Genomic DNA, 27,475 nt, shown 5'->3' with positions numbered 1-27,475 from the left:
TATGAAGATCTTGATTATTCATTGAGTTCTATGGATTAATGCTTCTAATTGATCATTTTCTCTATCTATATGTCTATGTATGCTAGAGTAGATGCTCACCTCTAGATTTAATGTTATTGATGCATGTCTATGTGTATTAATGCCTTTAATCTTGAGATTGTCAAAATATGAAGTTCTTAATGTAATGCTCTTGTTATGTCTCTAGATGGTTCATACTTATTTCTTGATAGATTGTGCTTCTCTTTTAAGTAGTGTAGTGTTAGTTGGGGCAACAATTCATGCTTGTTCTTTGATGTTCCATGCTTTTGAATGCAAGAAGCATATACTCTAATATTGTGGTGTAATGGAATTTTGAGCTTAATGAAGGATTAATGACTAGTTATGATATGTTGTATCTTTCACATGTGTTTAGACAATTTATTCCTCTCCCAATAGATATTTTGTACCTCTCACATGATGTTTAAATAATGCATGTTTAACTAAATCATCCTTATGGATTGCTTGGACTATGAGCTTAATGAAAGGTTCAATGACTTGAATTGTTATTTTGTTATCTTCACATGATGTTTAGACAATATATTCCTCTACCAATAGATGTATTGTGGCCTCACACATGTTGATTGAGATAATTTGCACTTGTTGAGTCACCCTTACCAATGGAATGTCTTTTACACACACAACATTGTTGCAACACATTCATTTCCCTCATTAGTCACTTGATTATGGTTTGGAATAGTATTGTTTGGTGGTGATCTCTACACCCCAAGACCTTTCCTTCTTACTTACTCTTTATCTTATTGCATTGCTTTATTATAGTTTAGCTCATTTAGTATAATCAACCAACCAATCAATTGTGTGATCACTCGACCTACTAACCCTAATTACCATAGTTTCACAATTCGATACACCATTAAATCCCTTGGGACGATCCTTACTCGCCCTATCTATATTTTATATAGAGAAAGGTAGTAGTGGCTTTCTATAAATGTAAAACTTGGCCACCTCCTAAATTCTCACATAACTTTCAAGCTTTGTTGGTTGTGGCGACTCCATCAAGGAAACCAACAAGTTTTTGGCGCCGTTGCCGGGGATTTTAAATTGGCAACGTCGAATTGTGAAATTCAATTAGGATTAGTACTCTTTTGATCGTGTCTTTACTTTCTTTTTATTTCCTGTTTTTTTTTTATTACTTATTAAGTTTGTTCTTCATTAACAAGGTGCATTGAGCAAGGAGCTAGCAAAAAACTTCAAAGCTAAGGAGCAAAGCAAGCAAAAAGGAAAAAAATGCTAAAAATGAAGAGTTGCTAAAAAAAAAAAAAAAAATTTGCTAAGCTAAGCTTTTAAACTTGGAGTTAAAGTGCTAAAGGACCATTGTGAGACCTTCTTACTCAATCTCCTTAGTTAAATCGCGGGCCCACGTGGTGGCATTGCATATCATTGAAAGCATGGGAGTATGGGAATTATTGTATATGGAGGAAATTGTTGATATTTGACTTGTTGTGAAGGAGAAGTGTTTGTTTGATTGCTTTGTTGTGATTTGTAGTCTTTACTTGATCATTCACTCTAGGCATTCACATGGAAAACCTAGATGGTAATCTTGGCTACATAGACCCGCATTTCATGCAAAACCTCCCTCCCGATCAATACGGTCTCTGAGCTCAAGCTCCAATGCCTCCAATGGTACTTCGTGACTATTATGATCTCCATGCATACCATGCACCTTCTTGTATCATGTTGCCTAATTTCGAGACAAATCAATATGAAATCAAACCCGAAACTATTCAATTATGTCTACTTTTCTATGGTCTAAATGATGAGGAGCCTTATAAGCATCTAAATGAATTCTTTGAAATATGTTCCACCATTAGATATATGAATGTTCCGGAGGAAGTGATTAGACTACTCATTTTCCCTTTCACACTCAAAAGCAAGGCAAAGCATTGGTTCAATACTTTGGAAGCAAATTCTATAACTTCTTGGATGCAAATGCAAAATGAATTTTTAAAAAAGTTTTATCCCATGAGTTTGACCAATGCTATGCGTACTTCAATTAGAACTTTTTCTCAAAAAGAAGGGGAGTTATTACATGAGGCTTGGGAAAGATTGAATGACTTGCTAGGGAAATGCCCACATCATGGCATTCCAAAATGGCAAGTGGTTCAATACTTCTATGAGAGCCTATCCGACATTCATAAAGACATTGTTGATACATCATGTGGAGGATCATATTTTGGGAAACATGAGGATGACATTTGGCAACTCTTTGAGAAGATGAGCGAAAACTCTTTACAAAAATTTTATACTTCTCAAATTGACCATGAAAGAAAAGAGAAGAAGAAAAATTCTCAAGTTTGTCAAATAGAGAGTTCAATGGGAATTGTAGCCGAGATTAAAACTCTTTCTCAAAAGTTTGACCAACTCTTGTTAAATCAAAAACTGGCTAACAATTCATATCCTCATCATCATACCTCTCAAATGTATGAGTCTTGTATGACATTTTCAAGTGTTTTGCACACTACTTTTGATTGTCCCCACGGACATGCTTATAATGAACACTATGAACAAGTCAATGCTACATTTGTTCATCCCTATTCCAATGCTTATGTTCCAAGGTGGAATGAACATCCAAATTCTTTTCAAGCTCAGAATTTTCAAAACAAGTACATTCCACCTCACAAGAAAAATGAAAGTTTTCAAGGGTTCACTCCTTCATATCATCAAAGAATGAATAATTCTTCACATCCTCAAATGTATGAATTCCAAACGGAGCATCATCCTCCTCATGCACTTCATAATAATTCTACATTTGAAGATAAGGTTTTAATGGCTTTGGATAGCCTAGAGAAGAACACAACTTTGTTGCATTCACACTCTCAATCTATATCAAAGCTAGAGTCCCAAATCGGGATCATAGCTAATGCATTGAATGCAAGGGAAGTGGGTAAGTTGCCTAGTCAACCCGAGAGGAACCCAAAAGCTCAATTTTGTGTGGAGGCAAACTCTACATCGGAGAATGCCTCACAAGTTCAAACACAAGCAATCACTACTTTAAGAAGTGGTAAGCAAGTTGACAATAAGGTTGAGTTGCCAAAGGAGGATAGTGAATCGGTGCAACCAAATGTTGTCACTCATCAAAATTCCAATTCCATACCTATCTCTTTGGATGAGAATGTTCCAAATCGGAATACTCAATCTTCATCATCTTCTCAAGTGCCAAAATGTCATGAGCCAAAAGCTCATTTCCCTTATGCTTTGAGAGAAACCTCGCCTCAAGAGAGGCAAAATGGGAAAATACTTGACATGATGGATGTTTTCAAGCAAGTGAACATAAATCTTCCCCTTTTAGATGCAGTTAGGCAAATGCCGCCTTATGCCAAATTCTTGAAAGATCTTTGCACACAAAAGAGGAGGAACAAAGGACAAGGTCCTAAGAAAGTGTTCATCACGGAGCAAGTGAGCTCCATTCTTCAACAAAATACTCCACTCAAATGCAAAGACCCCAGTGCTCCAACCATTTCATGTGTAATTGGAAATCACGAGATCCATAGAGCTCTTCTTGACTTAGGTTCAAGTGTTAACTTGATTCCTTATTCTGTGTATGTCTAATTGGGGTTAAATGAGTTAAAACCAACCTCGGTGGTGCTTCAAATGGCCGATAGATCCGTCAAAACACCTAGGGGTATGGTTAAGGATATCATTGTCAAAGTAGATAAATTCTACTTTCCGGTTGATTTTGTAGTGTTAGACACCGAACCGGTTGTTAACCCCACTACCCAAATCCCAATCATCTTGGGAAGACCATTCCTTGCCACCGCCAATGCCACTATCAATTGTAGGTCCGGAATCATGGATCTTTCTTTTGGCAACATGTTGGTCAAACTCAATGTTTTCAATGCAAGTCGACATCCCATAGATGAAGATGAGTGTTATGTTATTGATGTGTTAGATGAGGTTGTTGAGGAATCAATTCCCACAATGATCATGAAACAACTGCTTGAGGATGATCTCTCATCTCTTTTATCCGATGATCCTCTTGCCTCATGTCTTCTTGAAATGTATGAGAGTTGTGGGTTTGATAATGAAAATTCAATCAATGAAGTAAGCAATATAATGGAATCCGTAGCAAGTTTGAATTGTCCACCATGGAAAACTCCAATTAAGCCCCTTCCTTCACTTTCTAGTACTCCTCCGGTTCCATCTTTGGTATCTCCACCAACTCTTGAGCTAAAAACTTTGCCTTCTAATCTTAAGTATGCATTTCTAGGTCCTCACGACACTCTTCCGGTCATCATCTCTTTAAGCCTAGATGAGGACCAAGAAAATGCTCTTCTTAATGTACTTAAAGAAAACAAAGAAGCTATAGGGTGGAGTGTGGCGGACCTTAAGGGAATTGATCTTTCCATTTGTATGCATCGTATACTCATGGAAGAGGATACAAAACCCTTTAGGGATGCCCAAAGGAGATTGAATCCTAACATGAAAGAGGTAGTTAAGAAAGAAGTAATAAAGCTTTTGGATACCGGAATCATCTACCCAATCTCCGATAGCAAATGGGTGAGTCCTATACAAGTAGTTCCCAAGAAGTCAGGAATTACCGTGGTTAAAAATGCTAAAGGTGAGGAAATCTCTAAGTGCACCGCCAACTCATGGCGTGTGTGCATTGATTACCGAAAATTGAATGCCGCCACTAGAAAGGATCATTTCCCTTTGCCCTTCATTGATCAAATCTTAAAGAGATTGGCGGAGCAACAATACTATTGCTTCCTAGATGGATATTCCGGTTACAACCAAGTGGCCCTTGACCCATTAGACCAAGAGAAAACCACTTTTACATGTCCATTTGGCACATTTGCTTATAGACAGATGCCTTTTGGTTTATGCAATGCTCCTGCTACATTCCAAAGGTGTATGATGTCTATCTTTTCGGATATGGTGGAAGAGTATCTTGAGGTCTTCATGGATGATTTTTCTGTTTTTGGGTCTTCCTTTGATGCTTGCCTCAAAAATTTGGACTTAGTGCTTAAAAGATGCCGTGAAACAAACCTTATTCTTAGTTGGGAAAAGAGCCATTTCATGGTTCAAGAGGGAATTATTTTGGGTCACGTCATATCTAGAAGAGGAATTGAGGTAGATAAGGCGAAAGTTGAACTCATCTCTGAACTACCCCCACCTTCAACGGTGAGGGAAGTTCGCTCTTTTCTAGGTCATGCCGGCTTCTATCGCCGCTTCATCAAGGACTTTAGCAAAATCGCTAGACCTTTGTGCAATCTTCTTGCCAAGGATACTCCTTTCGTCTTTGATCAAGCATGCCTAGACGCCTTTCATAAATTGCGCACTTCATTGTCATCTGCTCCTATCATGCAACCTCCTAATTGGTCTTTGCCCTTTGAAATTATGTGTGATGCTTCTGACTATGCCATGGGAGCAGTTTTGGGCCAACGAGTAGGTAAGCTCCCTTGTGCCATCTACTATGCAAGCAAAACCTTCTCAGGAGCTCAATTGAATTACTCCACTACCGAGAAGGAATTACTTGCTGTAGTATATGCTCTTAATAAGTTCCGCTCTTATTTGTTAGGATCTAAGGTTGTTGTTTACTCTGATCATGCTGCATTGAGACATCTTTTAACAAAGAGGGAAACAAAACTTAGATTGATTAGATGGATTTTACTCCTCCAGGAATTCGATTTTGAAATCAAGGACAAAAAAGGTACCGAAAATGTGGTTGCTGATCATCTTCCTAGATTACAAATAGAGCCTTTCCCTAGTCCTCCAATTCATGATTCCTTCCCGGATGAACAACTTTTTCAAGTCTTAAATGGAATAATGTCTTAGTTTGCTGATAATGTGAATTATTTGGCAATAGGCAAGCTTCCAACCTCTTGGTTAAAAAACGACAAAAATCGTTTCTTTGCCAACATCCGGAATTACTATTGGGAAGACCCTGTTTTATACTGCTATTGTCCCGATCAAATTGTGAGAAGATGCATTCCGGAGAGTGAAATCCCAAGTGTCCTAGTGTTTTGCCACACACTTGCATGTGGTGGGCATTTTAGTGCAAAGAAGACCGCTCTAAAGGTTCTTTAAAGTGGGCTCTTTTGGCCCACTATTCATAGAGATGCCTACAACTTTTGCAAGTCGTGTGAGAGGTGTCAAAAGATAGGAACAATGTCTAAAAGAGATATGATGCCATTAACCAATATATTGGTTGTTGAAATTTTTGATATTTGGGGCATTGATTTCATGGGTCCATTTCCCATGTCATATGGTTATCAATACATTCTTCTTGCGGTTGATTATGTTTCTAAGTGGGTTGAGGCTTGTGCTACCAAAACGAATGATCACTCCGTGGTCATTCAATTCATTAAATCCAATATCTTTGCTCGTTTTGGAATGCCAAGGGCTATGATAAGTGATGGAAGAAAGCATTTTTGCAATCAATTCTTGAGGCAATTATTTCTTAAGTACTCCGTCACTCACAAAGTAGCCACTCCCTACCATCCTCAAACAAGTGGACAAGTTGAAGTGTCTAACCGGGAAATTAAGCATATCCTTGAGAAAACGGTTAACACCACCCGGAAAGATTGGTCAAGAAAGCTAAATGATGCCTTGTGGGCTTACCGAACGGCATATAAGACTCTCATTGGCACGTCCCCTTATAGAATTGTTTATGGGAAGCCTTGCCATCTTCCGGTTGAGCTAGAACACAAAGTCTTTTGGGCAGTTAAAAAGCTCAATTTTGACCTAGCTAAAGCCGGAGAGAATAGGCTACTTCAATTGATTGAATTGGAAGAGCTAAGGCACAATGCTTATGATAATGCCAAGCTCTACAAAGAAAGAACCAAAGCCTTCCATGATAAGCATATTGTAAAGACGTCCTTAGAACCCGGTCAAAAAGCTTGGCTTTTCAACTCTAGGTTAAAACTTTTTCCCGGCAAATTGAGAACCAAGTGGGAAGGTCCCTATGAAATTATCTCGGTTGCACCGCATGGAGCGGTAGAGATACAAGACTTGAAGAAGGGGAACATCTTCAAGGTGAATGGGCAAAGATTGAAACCATACATAGAGGATCAAGTCTTTCAAAGACATTTAGAGGCTGCAAATCTTATTGACCCGGTGTATGAACATATTGATGAAGATTCTGATAAGAACTTAAAAACATCTTTTGAGTTAAATCCAACAAGTTCTTCCAAGAACCATTTGTTGGGTGGAACTCAAAACATTTCTCAACCCAAAAAGGAGGGGATGCATCACAAAATCTTTGATCCGGGCTGAAAGAGCCCAAGGTCTTGCTAGAGACGTTAAAGACTAGCACCGAAACTCGTAGGATGTCAAAACCCTATTCCTCTTTCATTTCTATCTTGCATTTTGATTCTTGCGAAGTCTAGATACTGTTTTTGTGGTTCATATACATTGGAAGGAACTGAGTAAGGGATTGCATGAGCATTCAAGTCATTTTGAGCATTTAGGCATAATTTCGATCGATCCAAGTTTTGGTTCGATCGATCGAACATTGGTTCGATCGATCCAACTATGGACTCGATCGATCCAGCTCTCATTTTGCACCCAACACTTAGAAAAATTTTGGACCTGCATCCAAATTCCAAAATGCATGCTCTCGGGATCTCCAAATTTTCAAAAGTTCGATCGATCATAAACCATTTCGATCGATCGAACTACCTTTCGATCGATCCAACATGTGGTTCGATCGATCATGAGTCCCAACACTTAGAAAAATTTTGGACCTGCATCCAAATTCCAAAATGTATGCTCTCGGGACTTTTCAAAATTTTTCATGTTCGATCAATCGAATTCCAAGTTCGATCGATCCAAGGTTCCAACACGTGTCAACTCTTGAGCCCTTAAACTTGTACATTCTTTATCCTCTTCGATCGATCGAAATCTTTCTTCGATCGATCGAAATTTGCATCTCATTAATTTAATTTCCTTTGATTTTTCAAAATTCAAAATTCAAAATTCTAATTAAAAAAAAAAAATTTACCTTCGATCGATCCAATCTTGTGTCGTCTTTATGCTATCTTTATATGCACAATGCCTATGATATTCCACATTGGATGCATTTCATACCTACATTGTTTAGCATGATTCACATTTCATCACTGTCATAGATTCATGTCATCCATATTTTGTCTATCTTATTTGACATGAATATTTCTATATTATGCTTCAAATTATTTATTTTGGTACTGATTTCCATTGTAAGTTTTTCTTTTTGCAGACCATGGATACAAATGCCACTTCTTCTGTTTTTGCCATTTCTGAGCCTCATGATCCGATGCCTCGCTTTGAAGAGCGATTTCAGATTCTTGAGGATATGCTAGTTGCCCTTAGAGCTAACTTTGCTACCCTTCGTCTGACTCTAGTGGCTGCCCTCAGGAATGAAATTGCTTGCCTGCGCGGAGAGATATTGACTGCTATTGAGGGCCTCACCAGCGAAATCCGCACAGTCCACCCTACGCATCCCGCTCCCTCTATCTGATATCTTTCTATGCTCTATATCTCTGATATGCCTCTGCCACATTTGTGATACTTTTATTTTTTGCAGCCAGACCTGTCGACTTTGACTCTGGATGTATTGCACTTTATTATCATTTCTTATCTATGATGGATGTTTTATGATTTTATCTTGATCTATCACTGTTTGATCCATCAGGTGCATCCCAATCGCTTCAGTGAGAGAGTAGCACCCGACTTTTCAGGACCACCTTACACCTCTCTTTATTCTCTATCTTTCATCCTATTTACACTTGCATGTCCACTGTGCACTGATTATCCTACTTTGTTATCTAATGAGTTTATCCGAGTGCAAACTTTTCAAGACCACAGTTTATCCCAAGTTTGGGGGGGCCATGCCACCCACTTTGGATACTTCTATCCCGATCATTCATGTCTACAGCACTAGTATACTTTTTCCTTTGTTCTCTTCACACATTGAGGACAATGTGCAGTTTAAGTTTGGGGGTATTGGTGTATGTTTCAGTATTGCTTTAAAATTCAAATTTTGAGCATGTCTTGTGTATTTGAGGGATATTTCTATACTTGGTCCATTTCTAGCTATGATTTTGATCTTTGGAGGACTATATTGCTTAAAATTTAAAAATTGCTTGACTTGAGAGTCCAATACTCCTTGTATACCTTGAGGATGCCATTTAGGAGTAAATTTTTCAAAAGATTGATATCTTGCTTGCACTTGTGGTCCACATCATCTTGATTCTGTGATTGTTTTGAGATTCATTCTAGGATTCTACACTAGCACCGGCGCACGCTAGCATTCAATTGTGGGGTACATGCTTTGTTGATTATTGAATTGGTTATATCCCAATTGGGCTAGTAGTGCATTGAAAGCTTTCATTCTTGATAAAGGTGGATAACAACCCCTTTTCATTGAGTAGTCGGGATTCTTGCCTCATTAAGCAGTGAACTTCTAGCGCCGAAAGGTGGAGGGCCCAAACTCTAGGTTAATAATTGAAAAAAAAAAAGAAAAGAAAGCAATAAAAGTGAGGACTTCTCCCAAAAGGCGAGAAGTGGGAAATGATTAGATGGTTGTTGTCTTGATTTGTAGCCTAGTTGATTTGAGTTTGTAAGTCCGTTGGGGTGTCTTAACACCTAATGCCCTAAAGCCATCTGGTTTGGGAGTCATTGACCTAAAGCTCGCTACATGAATCTTCTAGAAAGCTTAAGAGATCAACACATTGCACAATATTTCCATCTTTGATCCTCAATAAAAAAAAATAAAAAAAAAAAGAAGAAGAAAATGAGTGAAAAAAATAAGCGCACCTAGAACAATAAAGTTTTAATAAAAGGTCCACTCTCTTATCTTGATGATCGGTACTAGATTTGTGTGCTAGTTTGAGGGTAAGGATGTGATTACTTTTCTAGTTGGCTAAGATAGCAACACACTTGATGCCGGACCTCTCACATGGATTCTAGACTTGTTTCGATTTTCATGATCATTTTCTTGATATGTGGAGGACCATACTTGCTTGCTTGATATTGAAATTTTGGGAGATTGCTTAGAAATGGTTGAAAAATTGCATACTTGAGGTAGTTTTCTCCCAATGCTTGTTTGCAATATTGGTGCCTCTTTTGAAAGAATGAGCTTAATGTTTGTGGGTACCATTTCTGGAAACCCTCACGAGACTTTACTCGTCCACTAGGGGTAACCTAGGGGTTTAAAAGGCTTGTTGCATATGCTAAATGCAATCGTGTCCCCTATGAAAATGGTGTTATCATTTTACTTGCTTTCCAGTTTATACTTGTATAGTTGTTTATTTCATTCCTTTACTCTTAGTTCATTGCTAGGGACTAGCAATATTTAAGTTTGGGGGTGTGATGAGCACTGAAAAGTGCGCATTTAAACCCGTTAAGCTTAAGCATTCTAGTACCTTTATCTATCTTACTTTGCCGTTTTAGACTTATTACGTGTTATTTATATTTTTAGGCACTAATCCCAAAATTGAGCTAACTCAGCCAAATAAGAGCTTAATTGAAGCAATCCTGAGATAAACCAAATGAGGGAGCAAAGTGGAGAAAGAAAAGAGCAAAAATGAATCAAGTTGTGCAGCTGAAAAGTTCGATCGATCCAAGTTAAGGTTCGATCGATCGAACATCTATGATCGATCACAGTACTTCTCGATAGATCCAACCTTGGCCTTTGCTGAAATTCCAAGTTCGATCGATCGAACATCACCTTCGATCGATCGAACCCTATTTTGTCCTATTCAAATGATTGATCTTATCCACAGCTGTACGCCTACCAACCACTTTTGTCTTTTTCCCCATAAATATCTTGAAAATATCCCAGCCTTGTCATTATCCGGAGGAGTCAGACCACTTCGATCGATCCAAGATTCAGTTCGATCGATCGAACCCATTTTTGATCGATCCAAGTTAAGGTTCGATCGATCGAACTTCCTCCAGCAAGAAAAAGTTAAAGTCCAGCTCATTTATTCCGTCCTTCATCCAATCATTGGAGAATATGCCTTGCACGACCACAGCTCATCATGGGGTGTATTTGACCTACCTATATAAGGAATATGATACACTTTTTGAGGGAGTCTCTTGTCACACATTGAAAATCATCTTAGAGGCTATTCTTGGAGAGGAAGAAGTGAGAAAGCTAGAGCAACCTTTGGAGGAGACCTTCATCATCAAGGAGCAGATTTTCACCATAGATTTAGCCCTTGAGGGTTGAAGCTTCATCATCATGAGTGGCTAGACATCCTTTTGGGGCTAGAGTTAGCCCCAAACATGCTTTCTTTACCTAATCTTGTGTAGTTTTGAGGGATTTGTGTTGTAATGCATATTTTGACTCTTGAACTTATGAAGATCTTGATTATTGATTGAGTTCTATGGATTAATGCTTCTAATTGATCATTTTCTCTATCTATATGTCTATGTATGCTAGAGTAGATGCTCACCTCTAGATTTAATGTTATTGATGCATGTCTATGTGTATTAATGCCTTTAATCTTGAGATTGTCAAAATATGAAGTTCTTAATGTAATGCTCTTGTTATGTCTCTAGATGGTTCATACTTATTTCTTGATAGATTGTGCTTCTCTTTTAAGTAGTGTAGTGTTAGTTGGGGCAACAATTCATGCTTGTTCTTTGATGTTCCATGCTTTTGAATGCAAGAAGCATATACTCTAATATTGTGGTGTAATGGAATTTTGAGCTTAATGAAGGATTAATGACTAGTTATGATATGTTGTATCTTTCACATGTGTTTAGACAATTTATTCCTCTCCCAATAGATATTTTGTACCTCTCACATGATGTTTAAATAATGCATGTTTAACTAAATCATCCTTATGGATTGCTTGGACTATGAGCTTAATGAAAGGTTCAATGACTTGAATTGTTATTTTGTTATCTTCACATGATGTTTAAACAATATATTCCTCTACCAATAGATGTATTGTGGCCTCACACATGTTGATTGAGACAATTTGCACTTGTTGAGTCACCCTTACCAATTGAATGTCTTTTACACATACAACATTGTTGCAACACATTCATTTCCCTCATTAGTCACTTGATTATGGTTTGGAATAGTATTGTTTGGTGGTGATCTCTACACCCCAAGACCTTTCCTTATTACTTACTCTTTATCTTATTGCATTGCTTTATTATAGTTTAGCTCATTTAGTATAATCAACCAACCAATCAATTGTGTGATCACTCGACCTACTAACCCTAATTACCATAGTTTCACAATTCGATACACCATTAAATCCCTTGGGACGATCCTTACTCGCCCTATCTATATATTATATAGAGAAAGGTAGTAGTGGCTTTCTATAAATGTAAAACTTTGCCACCTCTTAAATTCTCACACAACTTTCAAGCTTTGTTGGTTATGGCGACTCCATCAAGGAAACCAACAACGTTTGACATAACACCCAATTAAAAATTAAGCCCACTTTGACCCCACTTATAATGGGCTAGGTATTTGTCCTTTGTTGAGGTAGTAATGCATACCTAACCCCATATGTATATATATTATATATATATATATGCATGCACGGAGACACTGTGGGCCCAAGGGGCACATGCCTCCTGACCCATGGTGGTTCCATTAGGTATTTTTTAAAATTTAAGTCTATAACTTATAAAAAATTATAAAGTGTCCCCCCTAAAATTATTATTTTCTAAAAGTACACTAATTCTTTCATTATTTTCATTCTTACCCTTCTTCTTCTTCAAATTTTTTTTTTTATTTTTTTATTTTTTTATTATTATTTTTATCATCTTCAAAATATTTACATTCATTTTATAGTTTATTCAACCAAACTTTTATTTTTTTCTCTCATATATATGTATATATATTTCTTTTATTTTTTTCTTGTTGTGTTGATGTACCATTAATGAAAAAATATTTTATCCTCTTTAATATAGTGCCCCCGAAACTAATTTTTGACTCCGTCCCGTATATATGCCCAATGTCCTCTTATCTGAATATGATATGAGACAAAATTTCCCCTTACACATTTTTTTTAATATGTTTATTATTCTTCTTACTTCAACCAATAATCCTTATTTAGAAGGAAGTTTTTGAAATATTTGGAAGAGATAACACCTCATGTGAATAGTCAATTACTCGGTTTTTATTTGAATAATAATTTCTTTCGCTTTATTTTACAACTTAAAATATGTCAATTTTACTTTAGTTGAATCTAGTCTTGACTTCAAATATATATATATATATATATATATATATATATATATATATATAAATTTTTTTTTATTTTTTTTTGTGGTTGACAAAAATTCACACACCCATTTGCTCTTATGAAAACTTAAATAATTATTATTTACTTTGAGAGTTAGATGAGATACAGACCATACTTCAATTATATTTACTTCGATCACATAAATTAATTATTTTTTTATTTTTTATATGTTGCATCACAATTTCTCTAAATTATACAGTAATTTTTAACTGTCTTTCCTTATCAATCAATCTCGTGTTGATTTTGGGTCTTCTGACATGTCTCTTCATCTCTTGCATTGTATTTCAAACAGTACTTTTATAATTTTTTTTATTCTTCTTTATTTTCATATTTTTTTTAACACGTCTATTGGCCTGCATTGTGCATGCCTTATACCTAAGTAAAAAAAAAATTCATTAATATATATATATATATGTATATATATATATGTATATATATATATATATATATTATTGTGTCATATTAATTTGTATCATTTCAATTTCAAATTAAAAGATATTATTTAATGACTTATTGGTAGAACACTCAATCCTCCGAACGAGTATGTCGTGTTCAAATCACGTGTCAATAAATTCAAATGAATTGAATAAATTGTTCATTTTATTTCCCAATGCCTAACATACTACTAATCCATCATGTAAAAACAAAAAAAAAAAAAAGTATTGTTTAGCTATTCATGATCGTTTATAACAGAAGAGTCATTAAATTATTTTCACTTTGCTTTAACGGAATATACTCATTAAATAATTTATACATCCTTATTTATTATTTTCTTGTCTATTGATATTAAATATTGAAGGTGATTAATGTGACTAATTGTTTATTTTAAATTGTAATCACTATGTTATTATATAATGTGTATTTTTATTGAATTTATGTTTCACATAATTTGTTGAAATAATTTCTTTTTGGGTCCTTTTTTATATACTAGTATATTTTAAAACACAAATTGTTCTTCAATTTTCACTTGATATTCACTTATTGTACCTGTTATTATGAATAGGATTGACACATATTACCTCCAAATTTTTTAATCTATAAACAAATATTATTATTATTGGCACGACATGCATGTGCACATGGAATACCCGTCATCGACCACTCTTCGCAGCTACAATAATAACCTCCCTCATCAAAAACAAGCTTGAACATTCGATTTTTCCCATCATAAATTATGCATCGAGTAGAACTAGCTCTTAAACAGCCAAATTCAATCCCTTTCACCATCTTCTGTTTTGTTGTACACTCTGTATTTGGACCAATCGAAACATTCCACTTCTGAATCTCCATTTTATTTCGATATAAAAATTCAGTGAGTTGTTTAATGTGCTTTTCAACAAACCTGTTAATAGACAAAGGTCTCTCATTCTTCACCCATGCATTGAATGACTTACCTTGGTTGGAATAATATTTGTCCCAACGTTTTAATTGAAATAGTGCACTCGACCAATGTTCTGGAGAATGATTTAATAACCAATTATGAAGCTCGGGTCGAAATGCATTCAATTTTCCTAACGCCTTTTTATACTCCTGTTGTGTCCTTGCATAGGCAATTTTATCTAATAGAGACTTGGTTGTATCATTCACACCACCTCTAATGTTGAGACTGCCCTTTTCATTAATGAATTTCATGTAATTATCCTGTAAATGTCACAAACACAAGCTATGACAATGCGATCCAAAAACTTCTTTAACGTCATTTATTAAACTTTGGTGTCTATCAGTCATGATTGTTACGACCCGTTCCTAAAGTGTTTCCTTCACTTTTCGAAGGAACCATGTCCAGTCTTCATCGTTCTCCCCAGACACTATTCCATAAGCAACATGATATAGTCCATCATTTGCATCATACCCACTGGCACCCAACAAGGTGCCTTTAAAATTGCCACTAAGCTGACAAACATCTATTGAAATGAATGGCCTACAATGTTGGAACCCATGTATCGAACATGCATATGCTATAAATAGTACTTTAAATTTCAGGTCTTCTATCGTGATCAACTCCACTACAAATCCCGGCATAGAATCTTTAATGTGTTGACAATAAAAAGGGATCATCTTGTAACCATCCTTAGGCCTCATATCAATTATCTATTTTGCATACTCCTTTGTCCGCCACATTTGCATATAATTCAATTTTTGTGTTGAATATGCTTTTAATATCATTCCCAATGCATCTTGGAGTATAATTCGGTGCTTTTGAAATTTTTCCCGCCATCAATTTACCCAACTGTCTTAGGCGTATGTTCGGCCTCATACTGAATATGTCTTGTGCAGTGTTTGTATGTACATTCATAAAACGTTTCACCCTTATTATATCACAATTTCTATCATACCCAGCTGTTAATTTCCAAGGACATCCTTCAATGGTACATACTATTCTATAGTAACTCTGACTACTTTGCAGATACTTTACTCTAAAGTGGTTTGTCAGAGCAAAATGAGCCACTGATAGCTTAAAATCATTTGTACTATCAAATAATTGCCCTGTAATACCCCTAATTTTAAAAAGGATATTCCTGGTATTTAATTTGTTATTTAAGTGCATTTTATTTGACTATGTGTCATTATTTTTTTTATTAGGTGCTTAATTGTTTTCTTTTGTGGTGATTTAATTTATTTAAATGATATGTATTTTTAGTTTGGAATTACTTGTTAGTGTTTTAATTATTTAATTGGCATTAATGGTTTAAGTGTAATTAGTTTAATTATTCTATGTGTATCTTATTTTATGTGTGTCTTATTTGGTTTAATTGGGTTTACTAATTGTTATTTTGTTCAATTAGATTATTTGTTAAGTATTTAATGGTGAATAGGGTAATTAGGTAAATACATCTAACTAGGGTTTTAATTACAGTATATATTAGGGTTTTATATTATAGCCGTCGTAGGTTTCTACGTTAATTGGATGGGCCGGTTAGGATTGTGAGTTGGACTTAAATGAACCTAGGGTTTAGAAAAACTCTATAAGTATAAGGTAGACGTCTGTGTAGGGTTTTTTTAAACAAAGCACACGTTTTGTGGAAGTAGAGAAGGAAAAACGCAGTTTTTCACATTTTGCCAAGGTTTGATCAAAGCTCCGATCCTGCTTCGTCCGTGGTCCGATCGAGCTGAATTTTGGAGGAGAGGTTCACGACTCAGTGATGCACAATCTGAACGGTGGAGATCAGAGTTTGACCTCGGGAACAGTGATTCGTACTCGTGAACAGTAACTGGGTCGCACAGGTTTTTTTCCATTCTGCCCAAATTTCATCAAACATCCGATCCTGCTTCGTCCGTGGTCCGATCGAGCTGAATTTTGGAGGAGAGGTTCATGACTCAGTGACACACAATCTGAACGGTAAAGGTCAGAGTTTGACCTCAGGAATAGTGATTCATACTCGTGAACAGTAACTGGGTCGCACAGGTTTTTTCCATTCTGCCCAGATTTCATCAAACATCCGATCCTGCTTCGTCCGTGGTCCGATCGAGCTGAAATTTGGAGGATAGGTTCATGACTCAGTGTCACACAATCTGAACGGTGAAGATCATATTTTGAGTTCGGGAATAGTGTTTCGTACCCGTGAACAGTAACCGGGTTTTGAAACTCGCCGGGATTTTTTAAGAAGACGACGTTGAAACTTTGAACAAGAGTTTATGAGGCAAGATTCTATCCTTACTCTTTCCCTTAGGCTTCATACTCTTTGCACTCTTAAATGATTTCAGGATTAATGAAGATTGAACCAAACTAAAATGATATCTGTTTTGCTATGAAACTGGTAGTTACAGTAGTGTTGTATGCTTGTTCAACCTAGACTAAGCATGTTTGTGGATGCATTGTGGTTCTGTGGTTCACGTTTTTCCTTACCACTGCTAGTATAAATTATTGGAAGGATGGGTCTAGATGATAGCTATCTTAACTTATGTAATAGCAACTGTTGGAACTTAAATACTAGGAGGATTTGAGTTTAACACTAGATCGGTTTTGTGGAACACTATAATTTGAGCATGTCTACATACATACTGTGAATATTATTTTGATGCTTATATTATCACAGTTAGTATCAACTGTGGAGGTTAGGATTTTGTGATACATACCCTACATATCTGTATGTCATTTGTAAGGTGTTAAATGGAAGTTTTAATTAATTCTGTCTTTATATCAGACTAAAGGGAACAACTTAAATTGGGCATGTATATGTTGTTGTTGTGACCCTGTTTATCAATGCTTATTTTATCACTGCAAACATTGAATGTTGGATGTTGGAATTTAGTTGATATATACTTGATTTATTGGTATTATTGACTACTGGAGGATTGGAAAGTAGGCACCGGTATGGGACGGTGGCATACTAAGGATGGGTTTGGTTTTTAAAACAATACCATTACCCACCTACTTGGAATAAGGATGGGATTAACTAAAAGTTAAGTCCCGTGAATTTGTATTGTCATGGCAACTACTTGTTGAGCGGCAATACCAGGGATTTTGGATGGATTTTATATATGTACTGTTATGGTGCCTCGGTATGAGCTTGAGCCTCAGGACCGATGGCTAGGGAGAGTATATGCATCGGGATGTGTAGCTGGCTACGATGGTTGGAGGTGTACCCTGTTTAGGTATAGGTACATATGCCCACTTCGTGTGCGTTTTAGTATGTTACCTCTATTCAGGTTAAGACCGCCCTGTAGTCCAGTGAGAGTCCTTTAGTGTGACTATATATATATTTACGGACTATTAGCTATTGTTGAATTCTTTAGGACGTACATGCGTATCGGGCCTATGTTTGGATTGTAGTAGTATAGAACTTGCTCGTGGGCCTGACCCACTTCTATTTTTCAGGTATACGACAGTTCCAGACTTAGACGTGTTCGTGCTGAGCAGATGTCTCTATTCACTCTTCCGACGATGTAGGGCTCTCTCTATAGTTTTATTTCTGGACGTTTATTACATTTGTTCTATCTTCCGTTTGGATGTTTAATAGGGGTCCACTAGAGATGGATTCCCCAAGTTGTAAACTGATGGAGTTTTGGAGTTTGGGTTTGATGGATTTTAATAATTATAATATTTTGCGAATTCTATTTTTAGTTCCTTCCAGATTTAATTTCATTTCTTAATTTATTTTGTATTCCGTGTTCATTATAAAATATTAATTGTTTGATATTCCCTCGGGTTTGGGCCTGGGCCTGATCAACCCGTGTCTCGGATCCGAGGGGTATCTTATGCCCCTGGCCTTGAAGTATTTCGACCAAGCCATTAAAGATAAGATTCAAGTATGATGGTGGGTCAATTGACTGTGCACTATTGTGTGACTCATTATACAAAGGTGCACCTTAATGGATAAACTCCCTATAAAGCAATTTCATAATCATGTTATAAGAAGTGTAGTACAACACAAATGTAAGATTTGTCATAACAATATAAATTATGTACAATTAATGTACCTGAAACTGAATGGATGAGATGGTAAGACTGTCTTGTTGCGAATTAATGCATTTACTACATAAAGATCGGTTGTATAGTCATTTAGACTAAACATTGCCCTTAAACCACTTCCCCCGCATAATTGCATTAGTTCAGCTTGCCTATACTTATATTATATAATTTTGTCATTCAGGTCAATTGAAAGTTCTGTAGATATATTCGGTAAGAATTCATTGTATTTAGTATTTGCATTCACTATCAAGGCCGCCGCTATCCCACCGCGATAAGAAATATTTTCATCACATACTATCAATTTGCCACCATAGTGACATATGTAAACTAATTGCTTCATCTGTTGATCCGACATTGTTTTGTTTCTAGGCTTGCGATGTGCAGATTCTGGAGAGGTGATGTTTATAAATTATGTTTGGCGTGTTTCACATTCACTACAATGTTGTCTTCAAATCTTACAATTAAATCCAATAATCAGCACGAATATAACTGTTTCATACGTAAAATAAATAAAACAACAACATTCACAAAAAATCAAACCCTCAAAAGAAAAATAAGTTGAAGAAGACAAAAAAGAAGAAGAAGAAGAAGAAGAAGAAGAAGTTTAAAATGGCACAAACTAAAACAATTGATTCATAAAGAAATCCACAACTTAACCGTCATTACCAATTTTCTGAATTGCATGAAAAGAAAAGATCATGTAAATAATCAACGAACCAGAATATGAATAAACACGATCTTGGAGGAAATCAACAAGAAATTATCTCAAAAATAAAGTTCCTTTCCATTTGAAACAAACTTACTATGCGTGTATAAATAAAATTAAAATATAAAATACTGCAATTGGAATAAATAAATTAGAAGTATAGTGACTAGGAGAGCAAACACATACTGAAATCAGTTTAAAAAAGAAGCTCAAATTCATCAATATTAGCATCCATCATAATAAATCATTTTGTAGTCATTTTCCCAAAGAAAAATTAGGATTTCGAAAATAAATCATTTCAGTTTCACAAAACTCTAAAATCGAATAATATTCAACCACAAAATCGAAACCAACAACTCAAAAAAACCACAAAGTTCAACTCGGAGAAACTGAAACCAAAGGGCTCAAACACGGCCTCTTTTTGAAGATTAAGAGAAAAATACCTTGGATTAGTCATGTATGCCCTAAAATTGCATCCAAATCGCCAAAAGAAAATTCAATAGCACAATATTTCGAGAAATCAATAGCACCTTCGATATTTGATAGGTGTTGTGTTTTACCAAAACCAACAAATCTAATACTTGAATCGATCGGTTATGGTGAAATTAACACATTGCCCTTGAATCGGCATAAAGAGTATCAAAAGAGGAGAGAAAAAATCATGCCGTAAAATAACAAAATCGGTGTGAAGGCTAGAGTGAGAAAGACAAAACTGAAGGCTATTTTGGACCATAAAAAATGTAAATGGCGTTTTAGTATAATTTTGTAATTAGTTTCAAAAAATTAGTAGTCAAACATATTAGTTTGAAAAAATTAGCATTTTTTAAAATGTACAAAATTAAGTAGTGAAGTTTTAAAATTTTTCTAAATAATTCAGCTTTAAAAAAAAAAAATAAAAAAATAGTACGGAGTAGATCATTATTTTTAAAGGTTATGTTCCCTTCTCCGTTTTTGTTTTTAATGGTCCACTTACCTTTTCAATTATCAAATTTGGAAAAAAAAAAAAATCAATAATCAGGGAAAAAAAAAAAAAAATGCAAAGGAAGAGAGTTTTTTTTTTTTTTTTTTTGTAAATATGAAATCTTTTATTTTCTTTCACCTTATTTTCACTCTAATTCCTTCGGTCCAAACGCAATGAAAAATTATAGGGCCCATTTGGTTCGAGACAAAGAACTAGTAACTACTACTATTTTTTTTCGACGTCCACGGAGAGATTCTCCAGAGACAAAAGAGAAGCTCGAACCGGGCAAGTGAAAAACTAGGGTTTCTGAACTTCCTCCCTCCATATTCATACGGAAAGCGGGCAAGGTCTCAAAACCTATATCCTTATTCGCTGAAATACTATTGTATGATTTGTTGTGTGATTATTGCAAACAGTTTTAGTTATTCATCGTTTCAAATTTTTTTTTTTCTTTTCATCTTCTATGTTTTACTATTAAATTTTAATCAGATCTATCTTAGATTTCGCACCTGAAATTGCACCGTATTTGGCCTTCTGAAACTTTAGGGCCATTGAAGGGATTCAGATTTTGATTTCTTTGGATGTTTTGCGGTTGGGGATTACGAAGGTTGCAGAGAACTAGGGTTTCCAAAATACTTAATTTTCTGATATATTTATATTACCACAGAAGTTAGAACATTGCTCTCATATGTTATACTTATTTATTTGCTTAAATAATAACATTAATCCTCTGTGTGTTACTGTTTGGTATTTCAAAAGCGTAAATAACAATTGATCAATAGTGATTAATGCAATATTGCGCAGGTTGTGGAAATCTGGAATAGCTGCTGCACACTTGCTGTTGCAAGAGGTGCTTCAGTTTTGGCTTTGGACCAGGGTGGAAATTTGGGTCTGTTACAGGTATATTACTTTTAAAATTTTAATTATGTTCCACTTTCTTTTTATTTTTCATTTCAAGTAGACATCTCCTCTTGTCACTGTGATCTTGATGTCATAATTGCTTTGTGGTTGCAGCAAATTCGTATGTTCGTTAGCATAATAGTTTGAAAACAAATTTTGGCATTTATACACACACTGGTGGTGGTTGTTTGGTTAGTTCGTAGCAGCAATGGAAGAGTCCAAACACAAATCTAAGAGGGAAGATTCAGAAAGGGAGGAAGAACCGAAGAGGAGTCATCGGGTTAAGGAGGATGAGGAAGAGCCGAAGAGGAGTCATCGAGACCGGGACAGGGAACGGAATGGAGAGAGACACAGGGAGAAGGAAAAGGAGAGGGATAGGGACCACCACCGTGCTTCTTCTGACAAGAAAGACAAGGAGAGTCGGCGATCCGAGAGAGAGAAAAGCACCGATGACAAGCACAGGGAGAAGGAGAAACACAAGGATAGACACAGGGAAAGAGACAAGGACAGGCACCGGGTAAGGACTCGGGATGATGAAAGAGCGAGAAGTAGGACGAGAGACAAGGACAGGGATGATAGAGATGGGGACGGGGATAGAGAAGATAGAGAGAAGGAGATCAAAGAGAGGGCGAGGGAGAGGGAGAGGGAGAGGGAACGGGAGGAGAGAGACAGAGAAAGGGAGAAAGAGAAGGAGAGAGAAAGAGAGAGGGCAAGGGAGAGGGAGAGGGAGAAAGAGAAAGAGAAAGAGAGGGAGAGGGAGAGGGAGAAGGAGAGGGAGAGAGAAAGGGAGAAGAGGGAGCGTGAGCGAGAAGACAGGGAGAGGGAAAGAGAAAGGGAGAGGAAACGGGAAAAGGAGAAGCGTCGTCGAGATGATACTAGTGATGATGATGATGCCAGAGGACGTGATAGAAAGGCCAGGAGGAGAGAGGATGATTATAGGGAGAGAGAGCGTGAACGAAGCAGCAGGTCGAACAGGCACAGGGATGGCAGTGAAGATAGTGGCTCCCGAAAAAGGAGCGAGGAAGAATTATTGGATAAGAAAGAGACAAGGACCCGAGAAGAGGATTTAGAAGAAGAACAACGGAAATTGGATGAGGAGATGGAAAAGCGAAGGAGGAGAGTTCAAGAATGGCAAGAGTTGAGAAGAAAGAAAGAGGAATCTGAGAGAGAAAAGCTTGGAGTAGCGAATGCTGATGAACCCAAATCAGGCAAGACCTGGACCTTAGAAGGAGAATCGGATGATGAAGAAGCGCCCCCTGAGGGCAAATCTGAGATGGATATGAACTTGGATGAGGATGCTAAACCTTCCGACGAGGCTGGTGATCGCATGGCAGTTGACTCAGAGAATGGAGATGCTGCACCTGCTTTGCGCAATGTGGGTGATGATACTGCTGTAGAGGACGATGAAATTGATCCACTAGATGCTTTCATGAACTCTATGGTATTGCCCGAAGTTGAGAAGCTAAACAATGCTGTGCTTCCTTCTACCTCAGACGAAAAGAATTCTGACTTGAAGAATGGCAGTCGAAGTAATGGAGATCAACCTAAAAAAGGTTTAAATAAATCTATAGGCAGAATCATTCCTGGTGAAGATTCAGATTCAGACTATGGCGATATTGAGAATGATGAAGATCCTCTTGAAGACGAAGATGATGATGAATTCATGAAAAGGGTGAAGAAGACCAAAGCTGAAAAACTATCACTAGTTGACCATTCGAAGATTGATTATGCCCCTTTCCGAAAAGATTTCTATACTGAAGTGAAGGAAATCTCAAGGATGACTTCTGAAGAGGTTGCTGCTTACAGAAAACAATTGGAATTGAAGATACATGGAAAGGATGTGCCAAAGCCAGTTAGGACTTGGTACCAGACAGGATTGACAAATAAAATTTTGGACACGATAAAGAAGCTTAACTATGAAAAGCCCATGCCAATTCAAGCTCAAGCATTGCCAATAATTATGAGCGGTCGTGACTGCATAGGTATTGGAAAGACTGGGTCCGGAAAAACACTAGCCTTTGTGCTACCAATGTTGAGGCATATCAACGACCAGCAACCTTTGATGTCTGGAGATGGGCCTATTGGGCTGATAATGGCACCTACAAGGGAGCTTGTTCAACAGATCCACAGTGATATCAAGAAGTTCACAAAGGTAATGGGTCTCAGCTGTGTGCCTGTATATGGAGGCTCTGGAGTTGCTCAACAAATTAGTGAATTAAAGCGTGGGGCTGAAATTGTTGTCTGCACTCCAGGTAGGATGATTGACATACTTTGTACGAGTGGTGGGAAAATAACAAATCTTCGAAGAGTCACTTATTTGGTCATGGATGAAGCTGATCGAATGTTTGATATGGGTTTTGAACCCCAGATCACTAGAATTGTTCAGAATACTCGACCAGACCGTCAAACCGTGCTCTTCTCTGCTACTTTCCCTCGCCAGGTTGAAATTTTGGCACGGAAAGTGTTGAACAAACCTGTGGAAATACAGGTTGGTGGGAGGAGTGTTGTGAACAGTGACATAGCACAGTTAGTTGAGGTGAGACTCGAAAATGAAAGGTTCTTAAGACTGTTAGAACTACTTGGAGAATGGTATGAAAAGGGAAAGATTTTGATATTTGTCCACTCACAGGAGAAATGTGATGCATTGTTCAGGGATTTGCTCAAGCATGGTTATCCTTGCCTCTCACTTCATGGTGCTAAGGATCAGACAGATCGTGAATCCACCATTTCTGATTTCAAGAGTAATGTTTGTAATTTATTGATTGCTACAAGTATTGCTGCCAGGGGTTTAGATGTGAAGGAGCTTGAACTGGTGATCAATTTTGATGTCCCAAACCACTATGAAGACTATGTCCATCGTGTTGGTCGAACAGGCCGAGCTGGTCGGAAAGGCTGTGCTATCACATTTATTTCGGAGGAAGATGAGAGATATGCACCTGACCTTGTAAAAGCATTGGAACTATCAGAGCAAGTAGTTCCAGATGACTTGAAAGCTCTCGCTGATGGTTTCATGGCGAAGGTGAATCAGGGACTTGAGCAAGCCCATGGAACTGGTTATGGTGGAAGTGGTTTTAAATTTAATGAAGAGGAGGATGAAGTGAGAAGAGCGGCAAAGAAAGCACAGGCAAAAGAGTACGGTTTTGAGGAGGACAAGTCAGATTCAGAAGATGAAGATGAAGGGGTTCGAAAGGCAGGTGGCGACATTTCTCAGCAAGCTGTCCTTGCTCAGGCAGCTGCACTTGCTGCTGCTTCCAAAGTGAGTATGGCTTCGATGTCAACGCCTGTCTCAGCTGCTCAACTGCTTCCGAATGGCGGATTATCAGTTTCTCTGCCAGGTGTCCTTGGTCTAACAATACCAGGAGCAGCATCTGTTGTGCCTGGGACAACACTGCCCCTTGCTCCCAATGATGGGGCAGCTAGGGCAGCGGCAATTGCAGCTGCAATGAACTTGCAGCATAACTTGGCAAAGATTCAGGCTGATGCTATGCCTGAGCATTATGAAGCAGAGTTAGAGATTAATGATTTTCCTCAAAATGCTCGTTGGAAGGTGACACACAAGGAAACCCTGGGTCCTATTTCTGAATGGACTGGTGCTGCCATTACAACTAGGGGACAGTATTTTCCACCCGGTAAGATCGCAGGACCAGGGGAACGCAAGCTCTACTTGTTCATTGAGGGGCCTACTGAGCAATCTGTGAAGAGAGCCAAAGCAGAATTGAAGCGTGTGTTGGAGGATATTACAACCCAAGCCTCATCACTTCCAGGTTCAGCCCAACCAGGCAGGTACTCGGTTGTGTAAGAACCAGGCTCGAGACACTGGATGCCGATGTTTCTTGCTCGGTTATACTTAAGGTTGTTCATTTTTTTCTCTATTATGGTTGATCATTGCTTTGGAGATGCTTTATCCTTTCTGGTGGAATTTAATTTGGAAGTTGTAACAGTATCTAGTTTTTCTTTTTAAAATGGGAAGCTCATGGACATGAGTTTTATATTGGAAAATGAATTATGCCAGATGTAGAAATAGGAAGATGATTTCAAAGTCACTGTTTTGAAATACTGATATGTTTTTTTTATAGATTATATGTAATAAAATGAACCTGTCGTCTCATGAGCTTACCTTCTGCTCCTTTTCAGCATGTGTTAGAACCAGTGTGATTGTGGTCCAACTACTTGATTCTTTGATTATTTCTGTTTTATGTTTTCTAATAATTTTCACAAGTCGGAGCCCCATTTGATTTTTTTGTTTTGTTTTCTTTTTCGCCATTAAATCCTTGTCCCATGGCTCGAGCGAGGATCCAAGTCTACACTTGCCTGTGCATGTCGTCTATATGCTCCCAGAGGCTATCTAAGAGATGGCAATCACGGTGGGCACTTTTCCTTTATGGTCCTCTTTTAAAGTGTCATTTCAAGCTCCTGGTTCAAGTGGCTTCTCCTTTCCCTGTGACTTTAGCTGTTCGATCTGATATGGACATTTTTTTTTTCTCTGTTTGTAGGTTTGATTGGGAAATCATAAAGCCCTTTGTTGCTATTGACGGTGTTCTCAAGCTGTTCTTGGAGACTTCCCTATAATTTCCCCCCACACTTGCCATGCATATTCTTATTTTCTCTGTTGATCTGCCAAATAAAAATGTAGATATAGTAGTCAAAATAATATTAGAAATAGTTGCAAGTTTTGTTACTACTGTTATATTTGGTTTGCGAATTTGAGTTAGATATTTGACCTGACTGTTCTGATCCTGGATGATCACTGTACATTTGCTGAACTAGGTGGTGCCTACTAATTGTTGTCCTTTTTGATAGTGCAGACTGGATATATTGATAGGTCTTCTTCAAGTTAATAAACTGTTTGTAGAAGCATATCATATATATTAATTTGCAGCTCCCCCAATTTTAGTCCACCTCCAATAAGTAGTATTTCCTATTCTTGTGTTCCCTCTCTCTTTTTCCACCTTTATTTAACTATATTTCTCTCTATTTAGAATGCATCTATAGATATTTTACATGTATCATTATATCGTGTTTAGTATCTTATCTTTACACAGCTAGTCCCATGCTCGAAAAATGAGGAGGATTGTGCTAGGTAGCTAGTATGTGGTTTTATTGAGGTGATGACCTTAGATGAGCAGAATGGCGAAACATTATTTGTGTAGTGAACCCCAAGTATTTGGGAAAAGCTTGTTGAGGAAAAAAAAAAAAAAAAACTACATCCAATAGTGCCTAGGACAAGTGTATAGAACACTCCTGCACTCACACTACGAGCTTTTGATGTTTTAATTGGCGTAGAAAGATAGAGACGGGTGTTTACAGTGTATGTGCACACACCCACACCCACACCCACACCCACACACATATGCTATTGTTGTTATAAGCTTAGGTGTGAAGTTTAGGGTTCCCAAAGGAGTAGTAAGAAGGGGGTAGGGTCTGTGGGGTTATAGTTAAGGAAAGGTAAAGTTCAGAGGATCCTGCCTCGAAGTCTAATTGATTTCGAAATTTTCTTCTTTCTGTTCGTTTTGTTCAATTCCTTATGCGCTGCATTAGTCTTGATGTTTTGCTTCTGCATTAAGGCTTTCCTCTTTTTCTTGATACATTGCAGCAGTACCTCTTTTCTCCCTACGTCAGTATCAAAATTTCCGACAACCCGACCTGATGGCTTCCAAAACACTTATCCAATCATGAGTACTACAACTACTACCTTGACCACCATGCAGTTCAGCATTCTCTCTCTTGTGAGTGGATTTCTTCAGTTAGGTTTTTGGAAGGAATATGAATTTTAATGTTTATGGGGTACTGGTCTTTACATCTACACCCCACTGGTAAGAGGATATTGAGGTTATTCCCGCATTCTGTGTGTTCCTTCTTTCTCTCTCTCATTTTTGTGATTGAAGTGGTTGTGTGAAGTGTGATAGCAATTTGGCTGGAAACAAGTTTGCAAGCTTTCAAAGACCATATTGTCTGCCTGGAAGTTCTGTATACTGAGGTGGTTATTCTTCTGTCATTTGCTTTATGGTGTTTTGGAAAAGATTTCCTTCCTTCCCCGCCTTTTTTTTTTTCCCTTCTTCTTTAAGAAATGTTCTTACTTTTTTGTTGATGCAGGTATTTATTGATTTATTTTTTTTTAGTTTTTAATTTTAAATTTGAAAATGTGTTAGGCCTGTAGTTTATTGTTTGAATCTTCTAATTTTTCTCCATTTTGTACTCTACTTGGGAACAGAGATGGGGAATATAAGTTGAGTGAAATTTTA

At 37.2% G+C, this 27,475-nt stretch overlaps 1 protein-coding gene across 1 annotated transcript; it reads left to right on the top strand.

Annotated features, from left to right (window-relative positions):
* The first annotated feature begins 20,522 nt into the window (after positions 1-20,522).
* On the top strand, positions 20,523-25,349 carry LOC132293750 (DEAD-box ATP-dependent RNA helicase 42). The gene is made up of 3 exons (XM_059791359.1): positions 20,523-20,680; positions 21,138-21,233; positions 21,348-25,349. Exon 3 carries the CDS (start codon positions 21,442-21,444, stop codon positions 25,030-25,032), a length of 3,591 nt encoding a protein of 1,196 aa, XP_059647342.1. The 5' UTR covers positions 20,523-20,680; positions 21,138-21,233; positions 21,348-21,441; the 3' UTR covers positions 25,033-25,349.
* Positions 25,350-27,475: the final 2,126 nt, after the last annotated feature.

Source organism: Cornus florida, unplaced genomic scaffold (assembly GCF_030987335.1).
Source record: "Cornus florida cultivar Cherokee Brave unplaced genomic scaffold, ASM3098733v1 CherokeeBrave_3.0.0_Hap2_Chr02, whole genome shotgun sequence".
In the NCBI taxonomy this organism is placed as follows: domain Eukaryota; kingdom Viridiplantae; phylum Streptophyta; class Magnoliopsida; order Cornales; family Cornaceae; genus Cornus; species Cornus florida.
Note: the sequence above shows the minus strand (reverse complement) of the source record. Positions and strands in the feature narration are given on the sequence as shown.